At 29.0% G+C, this 15,042-nt stretch overlaps 1 protein-coding gene across 4 annotated transcripts; it reads left to right on the forward strand.

Moving 5' to 3' along the window:
- Positions 1-1,445: 1,445 nt before the first annotated feature.
- On the forward strand, positions 1,446-10,682 carry LOC121121399 (uncharacterized). Of its 4 annotated transcripts, XM_071889862.1 has the most exons (5): positions 1,446-1,690; positions 4,651-4,742; positions 4,822-5,034; positions 8,383-8,662; positions 8,857-10,682. In XM_071889862.1, exons 4-5 carry the CDS (start codon positions 8,614-8,616, stop codon positions 9,891-9,893), a joined length of 1,086 nt encoding a protein of 361 aa, XP_071745963.1. In that variant the 5' UTR covers positions 1,446-1,690; positions 4,651-4,742; positions 4,822-5,034; positions 8,383-8,613; the 3' UTR covers positions 9,894-10,682. The 4 variants fall into 4 exon arrangements, with proteins under 4 accessions (XP_071745963.1, XP_071745965.1, XP_071745966.1 ...); XM_071889864.1 differs by lacking the exon at positions 4,651-4,742; XM_071889865.1 differs by lacking the exons at positions 4,651-4,742; positions 4,822-5,034 and having other exon boundaries at positions 8,369-8,662.
- The last annotated feature ends 4,360 nt before the right edge of the window (positions 10,683-15,042 follow it).

The following is a 15,042-nucleotide window of genomic DNA, read 5'->3' on the forward strand; positions in this document are numbered from 1 at the left end:
ATGGATTGCTTTATCAATATGTGTATAAATATTTTTATAAGAAATATGTAGTTGTAATTAATATTGGTAATTGTATACTGTTATATTTGATACTACGATGGATAGTTAAAAATTGCTATAGGTATTTGATTAATAACTAAACTACATTTTAGAATATACCTGTTAATTAATGGAGAAAAAAACTTATTTTTAAAATATGTTTTCAATCTTTAATGAATTATGAAGTATACCTAACTCAAAAGTTTATTATATATAAATTTAATTTCATGATACATGTATCTGATTGAATACACAAATGGACCTAGGAGAGCTACCGTGAAAATAAAATTTCCTCCCATCATAAAATCAATAATTTGTAATTAAAATTATAATTTTCACTAAGATTATTAATGGAGCTTATGATGGATAAGGATTGTATATTTCATTTTCGCAACCATTTTTTTATTATAGGACGTGTTTCTCTAATTAATTATGTAATAGTGTTAGTGCATATACGTTGCTAATTCCCCCATCATAACTTCCTGGTACCCACCTTAATTTTGGAAATGGCAAGAAAGAAAAAAAACAACTAAAGGACCGTAACAGACTATGAAAGGCATGTACATCAAATGGAGGAAGATTTATCACTTCCATAATTAATTAATGTTTACAATTGCTTGATTCTTTTAGCCATATTGAAAATTATATATTTTATCCTAATATTTATTACAGTTAAATAAATATGTAGTTTTTTTTTCGTAACTCCACAGACATCTCAGATTTATACATATATGAGAATGATACTAATTACTTTGAGTTGCTTTTTATTTTGTACAAAGGTTAACATAAATAAAAGTTAAACTATAACCTTTTTCCAACAAATTTTGACTTCCACCACGCTTTTTAATAGTGACGTCGAAGAGTATAACTGTTACCAAGAGTGCTTTATATCGTCTTCCTTAACTGTTATTGTTTGAGTACCGCTGTTATAACTTATTACGTTAAACCTGCCTTTCTTGCCCAGCAGTCGGTAAAGTACAAAAAATTGAAAATTGTAGCAAGCCCGATTATATGATGTTCTAAGTTTGTATTTCTAATAACATTATTATATAATAACTTTTTTAATAAAATTAAAAAAAAATAATAATAAAAACGTACACATCATAATACAAATAAATATTTGGACTCAAGTTGATCATTCAAAGAACTCACGCACCACAAATATAGTTATTAAATGTAATAATTTCTTGTTTCATATTCATATTTTCCATTATTAATAATATTTAGTTTATTTCAATACTAAATGGAGAATGCAATAAATAATCTCTTAATAATTTGTTTTAAAATTGAATTCTTTTAAATAAGTAATTTATGATATATTAAAATATTATACATGAATATGATAATGTAATATAATTTATGTTTATTATGAATAGTCATTATCAATTTTGAATTAATTATTTTTTAATTTGATGTTGACTATTAGCTAATAGGTACAAAAAAAAAAAATCAGCTAATTTTTTTTCTTTTCTATTCTTGGTGCCATTAAATCTTACCACTGGAAAAAAATATTAAAGTGCAGTATTATATTGAATTGTGAAGCTGTAAAAAAATATGTAAATCTTGCGAAGAAGGTCAAAAAATTGAAATTAAACCGGTCTCATCGAATAAATAGAAATATTAGAGATATTGGACTCACAAAAAACAACAGGTAAAACCCCATCAAATAAAGTTAATTAGCTTTTTCAAATCTAAAATTTGAAAAAAAAAAATATATATGAACTAAACCTAATAATAAGAGTTTGAGAGAAAAAAATTAATATGATGAGTACTTTAGTCTCTAGAGCCCTCACTAAATAAATAAACAAACCAGTTCTCTCCCTATGCAACACACAAAATGACTGCGATAATTTATTCATTTTTACATGTCAACACTTATATTTTATTAAGTTTTTAAAATATATTGTAAATGTATATGAATTATGATACATCAGCGAGCAATAACAAAATTGAGCCGAAATAGTTCTCCCTGGTTATATCCACACACCTACAATTAGTCATTAATACGACTACATTGTTATTTCTTAAATCAAAAATATGTATACGGTATACATCGGGGAGCACTATATACAGTGCAGCCTGTATATACACTCGATGCTGCATGCACACCCCTGCAATAGTTTATTAATACAAATACATTGTTATTTCGTAGATAAAAATATGTTTAGGATATGCATCAGGGGGTAATATATATAGAGCACCCTGAGACTGTTTTTCATGCATACAGATAAACTTTGCTTTCTTAATAAGATGATTTAGTAGTTACATACTTAAGGGTATCTTTTTACGACTTTTTTTTCATTCATTTTCGTTTACTTCCTTTATAAATTAATTGGGATTTTAATTTGTTTTAATCACCAAAAAAAAATTCTTATCGTTCTTAACATCGATTAACCAACAAGTTGTAAAATATATGACCATAGACAAGCGTTAGACTTTTTTAGTTGCAACCTGAGTAGTCTTTTTTATTTTACAAACCTCTTCACATTATTATTTAATTCCTGAGGAGAAAACAACTTTGTATAAAGTACGTTTACTTATGAATGACGGTACATACTGGAATTGGAGTAGAAATTAAGATAGGCATCGGACATATTGTTTATGAATTGACTTGATAAGGAGTGAGATTTGTAGGGACGTCGACAGCAGGTGAGCTGGAGGGGATGTAAAAAAAAATTTTGTTTGAAATTTAATTGAATTTTTCAATTTTTTTTCTAAAATTTTTCTTTTTCTTTGAAAAGCTATTCATTTTTTATTTTTCTTTGAAAAGCTATTCATTTTTTATTTTTATTTGAAAAGATATTGATTTTTTATTTTTATTTGAAAAGCTATTGATTTTTTATTTTTCTTTGAAAAGCTATTGATTTTTTATTTCTTTTTTTCAAAAATTTTTATATTTGGATTCGTTTTTGTAAATGGCTATGGATTTTTTTCCTAAAACTTTAATTTTTTGTGAATATCTATTGATTTTTATTTTTTTTTTCCTAAAAATTTCATATTTGAAATATTTTTCCCAATTTTTTTTTCCAAATTTCTTTTTTTTTGAACAGCTGTGGATTTTTAAAATTTTTTGAGAATAGTTATAGACTTTCGAAAAAATTTCAAAAAAATTGATATTTGGAATTATTTTCAAAAATATTTAATATTTTTAAGTTTTTCCAGAAAAATTTAATTTTTAAAATTTAAAAATATAATTGTGGCATTTAAAAAAAAATAGTGAATCCCAAGCCTTGGGTTTGTATATATTTCCTTCCTTACCCTCTCATAGCTATTTTTAGCTAATTTAATAGAACAGCTGAAAAAGAACAGCTAAGATTCCCTTCTCTCAAACATTCTTCAAATTGTCAGGGTTACCATTTTAATTTTTGGTTGATTTTTTTTAAATACCGACATGTCATATTTTTATGACTCTATTCATTGTTAAGAGAACGATTTCTGTAGACACTGAAAACCCCTCTTTTTCGACAATTTTTACATTATGATTGTTATGAATGAACCCTATATATTTAGATTTAAATTTTTCTCAATCTGAAATAAAACAACATCAAATATTTAGATCAATGTGCATTACAATTTTTACGTTCTACAGATCTAATTAAGAATAAATACTATAATGGAACGACTTATCTTTATGTGCAAATTACTCGGGATAAATTATTCTGTTGAACTCAATGTGCGTAGATTTGCGTCTCGGTCAGTCCTCGAGAAAGAAAGAAAATTAATCCTTCATTATAAACTGGGATTTTCGGTACCCCAAATTTTATAAAATTGCTTCAAATCAGCTTAGAATCAATTTCATGGCTGGAAATTTTTAGTATGCTCCTAAAACATCCTGAAGAATAAAACCAACTTTTTATTCTTGTAAAAATGTATTTTGTTGGAATCATTCACAAATTTTACCATTTTAATCAGAAATTGGTGAATTGAACTAATTTGTTTACTTTTGAGTCGTTCTTCTGTTTTGTATATTTCCATTTTTTCAATTTAAGGTATATACGTTGCTATAAATGACGATATTCTGTTTATGCCACTCAACCTCATCAAAACTAATTAGTACATTCTTAGTACCAAAAATTCGTTAAAAGTCATAAGTACTTTGATTACAATAATCCCAAATTATATATTGTTGCTACCAAAATCTAATGTTGTTAAGATACAAGACTTTATTTAAGTTCTATGTCAACTATTTGTCATGCAAGGTTGTGCCCGGTTCAGGGGTAATATCGGTCCCAGTCTCGTTTCAGCTTTATTGGTTTCAGTTCTTTTTTAAACAGTCTCCATTTGGTAATAGGCACATAAAACGAGGAGCGTCGCTAGACAATTCCGTCCCTGGAAATTATTATATATCCACGAGCCAGGTCGTTGATACATGATACTCAGAGGGGGCCCTAAAACTCCTTTAAAGGGAGGCCTAGTTTAAAATGTACAAGTGTAGGGGGAGCTGGGCATAGTGAAATTTGGAAAACCCTGCCTTAAGAAATAGTATATGTATCATATTATAAAGCTCTGACAAGCTTAGTAGCAGACCTGGATGCATAATCTACCCCACCCCTTCCCTCTTATGTTTACAAAGTCTGGTCCCTAAAACCACTTTTCCATATCCATAAAAAGCCCTTAGGTATTTGGAACTCAGATACAATTGTATCACCCTGGTGACGTAAAAAAAATCCTTGGAAAACTCTGCAATTTGAAGGAAAAAAAAGGTTAGAAAATACACTTATTGAATAAAGCTAATTTATTTTTTATGATATATTTTTAATTTTCTTTATATATTCTATATAGGAACAAAAGCACAAGAACCGAAACCGATAAGCAATATATAGCGGTCTCAGTTCGACTTTGTTGGTTCCGGTTCTAGCGGTTGATGAACTGGAACCGCTAGGTCCACAAGACCGCTATTCACTGAATTTAGGGGCTTACTATTAACTCCAGTTAATTATTATGTCAAAAAAAGGATACTCACTAATGTATATAGATTTCAAAAACGATTTCTAGGTAAGATGGAGTAATTGTAATAGAATAATGTCTACTAATACTTCATTCAATTTTAATTAACTATTAGAATTAGTCAAATAATCGACTAAAACTGTATAAGGCGAAGAAAAAAATAATTAATCACCTGCCTTTATAAAAACAGCCCTAAGGTTTGGCAATAACTTAAGTGTTTTTATTTGACATGTAATATCCTTTCATGGATTTATATCCTTTGATTGGCAACCGATATATAAAAATAAACGAATACTTAATCGGTACATTTTACGAAGTTCTAAAATGAATATTAGAGCTGATCAAGACCTTTTCAAGAAAAACAGGGAACTGGGGGAACTTTTCCCTGACACGCTTTTAATAGGACCCCGCATTGGAACGAATTAGTAAATATATACAGGAAAATAAATTTAAATTAAATTATTGACCTTTTTTTATAAAATATAAATAATTTTTTCTTTAAAAATCGTCAACAAACGAAATATTGACCTAAATGATAAAAAAACCAAATGAGACTTGGCCTTTTCTATAAAGAGTCTTTATAAAATAATATTAAAAAAATCTTTTATTTTCTACAAAAAAAGGTCATTTGAAAATCAGAAATTCTTCTTTGCTAAAAAAATGTAATTATTTTTTCAAAAATTCAATTTTAAAAAGGTAATATCAGGACCATAAACACTATTCACACATTTTCAGCTACCGGGCCTGCGTTTTGATCTTTCAAATATGGCCTATTTTTTCCTTTTTGAGTCCATCTTTGAAGCCCATTCAAACAATACTGAGTCAAACTATCACTAAAACTGGATAAATAAGGTTTTTAGTACAAACCCCTATCTTTCGAACACCATCTAGTGTAAAACGATCGCACTTTTACAACGCGAGATACACATTTCTAAAGCCATATTGTGTAAAAATAATGTACTTCTCTTTTTTACACCTATTACATAACAATGGTGAAAGCATAAGGCTAGAGAAGGGACTATTCGACGGGGAAGAAGGGGTTAATAGTAGGTGTAGGCGTAAGCAGAGGGGGGAGGATAAAAATTATATAAAACAAGTAATTAGAAATTTGTAAAATATGACCTAAAACGCATGTGAGATTTTTGCTAGTAGTGGATCTAAACAATGTTTTATTTTCCAAAGTTGTTTTCATAATTATTTAATTCTGGAAGAGGTAACATCTAAGTACAAAGGAATCAATTATGCGTGTGCTCATAAATGACGGAGAGTAAAATTACATTTAATTACTAACCACTAATTGATACGATCATTTAACATTTCATCTATTAAAACGTGGCATATCCCACACGTTTTTTTCCATTTAATCATAACTAAAATCGACATTTTTTATTCAATATGACCTCCTTCATCCTTAGGGGCGATCTTCACCCTCTTCCTGAAGACCGCACAGATCTGACAGATGTAGTCTTCTGTCAAGATAGCCCATACAGCCGTGATTGAAGACTCCAAAGATCTCACAGAGCTGTGATACTTCTTGCAGGTGGTTCCCTCGACCTTTGCCTAAATGGAACAATCCAAAGGATTAAGATCAGAGGATCTAGGAGGCCACATGTTCTTGGAAACATTTCAAAGAAGCTTGGCACTTCTTGCTTTTGATTTTGCTCCCAAGTTATTTTTAATAATCCTTCTGAGCGTATCTCACTCACAGTTATCTTCTTGGTCATACAGCGAATCATATATCCAGATTTGTAGCAAGGCTGTTTTTGACAAGCATAATCATGGCTTTTGGTGTTAGTTTTATTTCCAACCATACTCAGACATTCTGAGGACTGTGCCTTGGGTTTCGAAATTGCTTTTTAATTCAATGCACAAGCGTTTGACTGATCCTAATGTCATTGGCAATCTCGGTTGCGTTCTGCTGGTGCGTGATAATTTTCAGCACAAGAATTAGTTTGCCTTCCATTTTGTCGTCTTTTTAGATACACCTACCCAATATTTATGAATAAAAACAATTGCAAATATTATTAGAATATGATCCAACCTCATTTTTGTAAAAATCCCTATCAAAAATCGGGCAGTGAGCATTTTTTTAAGTGTGAAATTAAATATGATACATGGGGTAATTGAGGATATTTTCAACTTTATAATGTTAACCCATTGATGATCTGGCTATAATTTTTTTTTTTTTTTCACTCTAAAATAATTCATAAAAATACTTTTTTTGACTCATAAATAACTTTACTGGCCTACTGCAAGACAATAATATTTTTGATCATTTGGATATTATTGCAGGCGAGTATTATTGGATCGGTCTAAAAAAAATAAAAGACGGTAGTCCTAATAAAATTTGTCAGTTCAACTACAACAGATGAAATAACGAAGTTACTAACTGCATCATTTCATTTGGGGAAGTTCTATCATAAAAAATTTTCAAAGAGAGAAAATAATAGAAATTTGAAGAAGGAGATTTGTGGATAGAACTCATTATTTTCTACGTTCTTTCATTCTCCGTTTTTTATTATATTTAATCCTGGCTAAGAGCAAAGAATATATAAGTATAGATAGGACTGAAGGACCAACTCCTCGGTCCTTAGGACCATTGAATGTTAAAAAAGATTGGACCGGTTAAAAAAGAAAAACTGATTAGGAAATCAGTCCTTGAACCGTTCCAAATTTTATATTTGAAATTTAATTTTAGAAATTTTTTGCGAATAAATATGAATTAATAATTTTTTTTTCAAAAATTTTACTTTTTGAGAATAGCTGTGGATTTTTGAATTTTTTTTTCAAAAAATTTAATATTATAATTTTTTTTACACAAAATTTAATTTTTCAATTTTTTTTTCAAGAAAATTCCAAAACCAAGCCCTCCACCAAATATATATATGTAATCCTGCTGACGCCCAGATTTAGGACTGAAGACTACACTTCCGTCAATTTCTGTTTCAGTCCTAAAACGAGTAAGGTTCCATCTTTGATGACGTCCCTCAACTTTATTTCTTCTTTATTTAATCAGTTCTCGTACTGACATTCAGAAAGACCAGTCCTGAGAATGTACTCAACCGAATAAATAAGTTCTGAGAAAACAATAATTCTGATCATTTCCTGTGTTAGAAAAAATATACAATGAATTACTCAACAATTATTATTTTAAATATAATAATGTTTAAAGCTTTTTTTTAGCACTTGAATGATATTACTTTAAAGCCATTAAACTTTAAAGTGAGAGCGATCAATTTCTTCCGTTTGTTAACAGTGCAAGGATATCATGGACTTTAACTTTCTAAAAACATACATGATATAACATTGATAGGAGCATGATGCTTAAATAAATTGCGCGAAAAATAGAAATGTTTTTATGTTTTGTTTTAAATCATGTCAGTCTTTTTTTTTTAGTTAACAAGATGGAATCGGTGATATTTTATGCTTCAATATTGTCACTAATAGTAGTACAGAATGTGGACAGTTCATGGATGCATGGATTTCAATTGGGTAGAATTCCAGAAGGTCTTTATGAATATAATAAGTTGAATGGATTTATGAAAGCGGATGAAGCAGTTGATATTTGCAATTTAGATCCTGAATGTGCAGGATTTACTTATAGAGGCCTTCTACCAGGAAACAATCATGGACATCCCAGAGATTACAAAATGTTCTTCTTTAGATTTGTTCAGAGGTTAATTTTTCAAATGTTGTATAGTCCTTTAACACCTCTTTTTTAATAGTGAAGCAAGTACAAATTTCATGACAAAAATTAATATTTTTTATAACTCAATTAATTTATCAACTGTATTTGATTCTTTGCCATCAGTTTATAATTCAAATATGTTATTAATCAATGCTCTATATAAACTTACATTATATATTTAGTGTCATGGTTAACCCGGATTTTTTTAACATGGGTATCTTATTGCTCATTTAAAAACTTTGGAAGGATTATTGGAGTTCCAGGGAATCAATCATATGAATCGCCGCACCATGTAGAAACGTTGAAAGACTGTACTGTGAGCCAGTACTGTGCAGGAGTTCTTATTGACAGCAATGAGAATGTTCTTAAAACATTCTCATATATTGACTTGGATACCATCAATCGATCCCAAAATCAATCCAATGGAATACTGCTCATCAATCTTGTTACTGAACCGCATCTCTTAGGACAATCTCAGCTGGACTTTATGAAATTTGAACAATGTTGTGTTCAAGAGAAGAACACTATTCTTAAGGCTCCTGAGCATCTTACAAAAATCAATGATACACTAGAAAGAATAGATTGTAATTCAATTACAATGACTGAATTTGAAAAGGAGTATGTTTTAAAAAGAAAGGCTGTTATGCTGGTTAATTGTACAAAAGATTGGAAAGCTCAGAAAACATGGACAATTAGAGGATTATTAAGTCGTTATCCTAAAGAAGAAAAAAAATATTGGACAACAGGCTTTAAAGATATGATTGAAAATTTTAATGAAGCAGAAGAGAAGCTAAAATGGTTCGATGAAGAAGAATTTGGTAGGATGGAGGAAGATAACCATGAAGAGTCCATTGATAAGTCTCAAATGTTGGGCCAAGATGTGATAGAAATAATAAAAAATAAGAATATATCATTTAGAGTATTTGAAAAGGTTGGACTCCCTTACAGTTTAAGGAATATGCCAGAAGCAAAGACGGACCTCTATAGAGATTGGTCTACACCAAAGCCAATACCAAAAGATTTATATAAGCATGCAATAAGATTACATACAGATTATTCTTGGGTAATAATGGGATGTGCAGGTTCTGGAACAAATTTACATCAGGATCCAGACCTAACAGATGCATGGAATTCCTTATTATATGGCCATAAGGAAAGTAAAAATATTCTACTTAAACATTTTGACTTTTTTGATTTATTGTGCTTTGACTCTATTTAACTTTTTTTAAATATAGTACTGGGTATTACTTCCGAATGACACTCCTTTTTCCGCGTACGAATGTGAAAAGTCTTGCTCAAGCAATTATGAAGAATTTTTCTCATCTGCTTGGTACACAGAAGCAGTTCCACAATTAAGAAGGAAAAAATGGTACGGACAAAAAATTATAGAGACTATTCAAGGACCAGGAGAAACAATTTATGTTCCTCACAATATGCCCCATGCTGTTATTAATTTAGATGAAAATTTATCAATAACAGAGAATTTTATGAGCGTTCGAGCCATTGATGAACTGGCAAAATATTATGCATTACAATGGAATCCTATTCATCATTATAGGCCAGATTGGATGGAGCGTGGATGGAATAACCTTTTAAATGCATTAAAAAAAGATGACAGAATATTCATGAGAGACATGTATCATCAAACTAAATCTAATTTGAATATTTATTTTTCATCCAACGTCTCTAATGATACTCTAATATAATTAAGGTTAGCCATATAATGAGTCATCAATTCATATAAATGCACCCACATATATGAAATGGAGTTTTCAAAAGAGTTTGTGATCATAAATATTATGCCAAGAAACAAGGTGGATTGCGAAATAGTAAATATTTAGTCAATTTTATAGAAATTTCTACGCCCTAAATTTGTTACTCCATTCCCACTGATATGATATATTTGTACTGAATATAAATTTTTCCTCTTGATAATTTTGCCATCCACAGTTTAAACACGACACGCACAATTATAGAATATACTTTGTGAATTTAAAAAAAATTAAAAGTAGAACTCTTTTATTTATAGGAAGTATAAGATTGTTACTTAAGATTTGTTCAACTATTATCCCGTAGAACTACATCCAAACATTTTTGTGTAAAATGTTTGGAAGAATATCCGGAGTTCAAAAAGTCTTTTAATGTTATTAAAATGAAAATTGAAGAGGGCTCTTAGGCATTTCTTTTTTTGTAAATATCCGGCTCGAACTTTTTGGCACGATAGTTTATGAAGTGAGGTCAGTTGTTAATGGTAGATTCAACACGTCGTTATTTTTATTGTATCACACAACCTTTCCTCTAAAAAGAAACAGAAAAAAGGCCCAAAATCATTTGGTAGTTGATCATACCAACTGCTATTTATAGCTATTACTGTCATATTATTTCTTCACCATTTTTAAAATAAATTAAATAAACGACGAGGGATCCTGTTCTTTTGGAAACGAAGCATAACTATAGAATAACTTATATCTTCGTGTATTTATGAAAAAGAATAAATTATGAAATAGCCATGACGTATCAAGGGAGAAAAGGGAATCGACAACTGACAACAAAATATATGGGGTATTTTTGTGTTGGCGAGGTAAGCCCGTGTCAATATTTTAAGTGGAAAATGGTAGCCAAGAGAAAGGAAGTTGCTGTTCTTGTCCGCGCTAGTTTCATCAACATTATGAACATGATCCCTCTCAGCATCCAGACAGTTTGGAGCGTCAGAAAACGGGTTGATATCCTATCTTTATCTAAATACTCTTACCCAAGGTTAATAGAAATACAAGGTTAGACCAGCATGTAATCGGGCTTGCTAGAACTTTCAATCTGATCTATAGTACCGACTGTTGGGCAAGACAGGCAGACTTTGACAAAAAACGCAACCACTTATAGTCTATGACGTCACCATTGCTAGAATTTTCAATTTAATATATCGTACAGACTGTTGTGCAGGAAAAACAGATTTTGACAAAAGACGAAAGCACTCATCTACTATGACGTCAATATTTATAGCGTAGTGGAAGTTAATAGGTGTTATGATATAACCTTGTATTTCTATTAATTTTGACTCTTACCTAAATTTTGATACTAAAAATGACTGTTTTTTGTAAAAGTGCATTTAAAAAAAACAAATAATTGTCAATTTTATAATGATGAATTAAATAATAAAAAGAATTTCCCTGTTTTATTTTATATTGAAGAAAAAAGCAATATTTTATACAAAGAAAAAAGTAAATCGGGGAAGGGAGAAATGTAACAGATATATGTATGGACATTGGACAGTTAAAGAAGGTATAAATGTAAAGAAAAAACTAAGTTTACTGATTAGACAAGAAAAACGGTGAATGTGTGTACTCTTTTTTCTATTTTGTTCATAATTTAATGTCTTAACAATCAGCTGAGAATTTTCAATTTTTTTTTAATTTTTTTTTGTGAGAATTTGCCTTCTACCAAATGTGTATAAATCTTAACATATAAAATTAACTTACTGTAATACCTTTTGTATCAATCAACCGTACAACTACATAGAAGCATAATTCCTAATTCCTAAAACCCTATTTGATTTAAAAGAATCAAAACTAATTTATAAATTCACTTCATAAAAGTCTACCACTTGGATGTACATTCGTCTCAAACACATGATTATTTCTAAAATATAAATTTATTATCAGCCGTACAATTTCATTCCACTAAGCTTATAAATATATAAGAGTAGAGCTCCACCTACCAATTCAGCCTTACATCTAGCCAAAGAATTAATTGAGCGCTCATTATTTTGGATAACAACCGAGAGAGGGAGTGCCTTCAACATTTTAGGAGAACGATATTTATACAAATTTGTATTATTTTTTCTGTTTCTACCTCTTATGAGAAAACATCAAAAAAATGGAAAGGTAAAGAATAATTTTAAAGATTGCAAGAAAAGACGGCTGAAGTAATGTCAAAAGATAAGCTAGAATCTTTTACCTCTCATGTAGCTAGGCGCTCTAGGAAGATTCAGACATCAGTTCCTTCAGAGATAACTTCATCTCCTTCGTGTGTGGAGATTACGCAGGAAAATAAATTGTGATTTTTTTTTTTTTTTAAAACAAATTTTCGCAAATGAAATACGATTTTCTTATATTTTTATGTAGTAAATTGACATAAGATCTCAAAATCTCACGCAACCAGAAGTTCAAAAACTTGAGAGCCCTGTGTTCAATCTCAAACTAATTATCAGGCTTAGCTGGAGGATAGTGCAACCACTTCCCATTAGCACTTAACATTACCTGATTTGTATTTTGTAATGTGAATTATATCAATTTATATTTAAAATAATCTGAAGAATTGACATGGTTAGATTTAATCAAGCACAAATGTTACCTTCCGATTTATACACTCCTGTCCTCAGCTTTCTTTGAGATATCCTTTTCTAAAGGTGTTCAATTATTTAAGGATAGATGTCGGATTTTAAAAGATGAAAACTTTGAAAAAAAACTTACTTTTGTCAATTAATCAAATATTTATTAGTTAAAACATTGGTTTAATGGACTTTTTAATTTTAAATGTTATTTAAGAGCTTGATTTTGTATTTATTCTTGTACCTTATTTCTTTTCATTTTTTAAAATAAATAATAGATATAAATTTCAGGCATTTATATCAATTATAAAGAGTTGTCAAATTCAAATGCTCCTATACAATCGAAAAAAAGGAGTGGTGCTCACATTAAATTGAGGAGAACGCCTTTAGGATTTCTTGAGCGGACTAATCCTCTGCATGTAGCATGTAACTCCTTTTTTTTACTTGAAAATCGCTAAAAATAGCTGAAGGTTAAAAAAATAAATTGAACAGAGTGCTAAAAAAGCAGAATACTTATTAGCTTAATTTGATGCATTGAATGATCTTATATAAGAAGTTTTAGGAGCTAGAATTTGAGTGATATTTTTCTATATATATAAATATATATTTTTTTTTGAAAACCCCCAAAATTGCCTCAAAAATGTTTAATTAATTATATAAATTTGACGAAACTTACAAAGTTGAATATGTGTATGGGATACACTTAGTATTTAATTATATTTTGAAACAAACCTCCCCGTTGTGCCAAAGTTATGGTCGATTATGCATTCTTTATGTTTATTGTTCCATTGAACTTGGACACTCAAAATTAAATGGCCTCTTCTGTTACCATATATAATCTTCTTACAAAGTTTGATTAAAACCGATCCGTAACTTTTTCCGTAATCCGGGTGAATAAAAAACAATTAAACAAAACGAAGCAAAACATAGCCTCTTTTAAACTTCGTTGCGGAGGTAAAAACGATTTTTGCGCAGGGGCGTACGCAGGATTATATTTTGGTTTACTTGGCTTTTGGATTTTTTTTGAAAAAAAAATTAAAAATTAAAACTTTTTGTAAAAAAAAAATTGAAAAATTAAGTTTTTCTAAAAAGCAAATTGAAAAATTAAATTTTTATAGAAAAAAATTTCAAATATTAAACTTTTTGGAAAAAAATTTCAAAAATCCGTAGCTATTCACAAAAAATATAATTTTTCGGAAAAATAATTCAAAAATCCGTAGCTATTCTCAAAAAATTAAATATTTTGGAAATTTTTTTACAAAATCCAAAGCTATTCAGAAAAAATGGAAATTTTTTGGGAAAAAAATTTCTAAAATTTAATTCCAAATATAATTTTTTTTTCAAACTTTTGTTCTAAAAAGTTTTATTTTTTTTAATAGCTCTGGATTTTTGAAATATTTTCCCAAAATATTTAATATTTCGAAAATTCATAGCTATTCACTAAAAAAAAATTTAAAAATCCATAGCTATTCTCAAAAAATAAAACTTTTTGGAAAACAATTTCAAAATTCTAGTGCTATGCAGGAAAAACTGAAGTTTTTGCGAAAAAACAAATTCTAAAATTAAATTTCAGATATAAAATCTCAAATATTAAATTTCTCTGAAAAAAATTTCTAAAATCCATAGCTATTATCACCAACCCAATTTAAAAATTAAATTTCTAAAATTAAATTTGATATATATAAATTTTTTTAAACAAAATTTCAAATATTATATTTTTCGTAGTAATATCAAAGTAGTTCGATAATTTATTCTGGGATTATTTATTAGGAGAAGCATTGCAACATTAATCTTTATAAAAATGTCAATATTTCTCAAGGAATAATATCTTAATCAATGAAATTTTTTGCTTTATCTAAGTTATATCCTGATTGAATCAAGGTTCATTCACTTTTAAGTTCTAAATCGTTGCTAATACATGGTTGATCTTATCTTTATACATATAAATTTCAAAATTTTCAGAGTAAAAGTTAAATTAGAGGTTTTATGGGAACATTTATTTACATAATCATCTAAAAATAGAGCTCGGAACAACTTTTAT

This window comes from Lepeophtheirus salmonis, chromosome 7, assembly GCF_016086655.4.
Source record: "Lepeophtheirus salmonis chromosome 7, UVic_Lsal_1.4, whole genome shotgun sequence".
NCBI classification, from domain to species: Eukaryota; Metazoa; Arthropoda; class Copepoda; order Siphonostomatoida; family Caligidae; genus Lepeophtheirus; species Lepeophtheirus salmonis.

What these genes read in the sequence shown, in the direction of transcription:
- LOC121121399 (XM_071889862.1), top strand. Translation starts at nt 8,614, where the DNA reads ATGGACATCCCAGAGATTACAAAATGTTCTTCTTTAGATTTGTTCAGA. An exon ending in TTCTTTAGATTTGTTCAGAG is followed by an intron (nt 8,663 to 8,856) that starts GTTAATTTTTCA and finishes TTATATATTTAG; the next exon opens with TGTCATGGTTAACCCGGATT.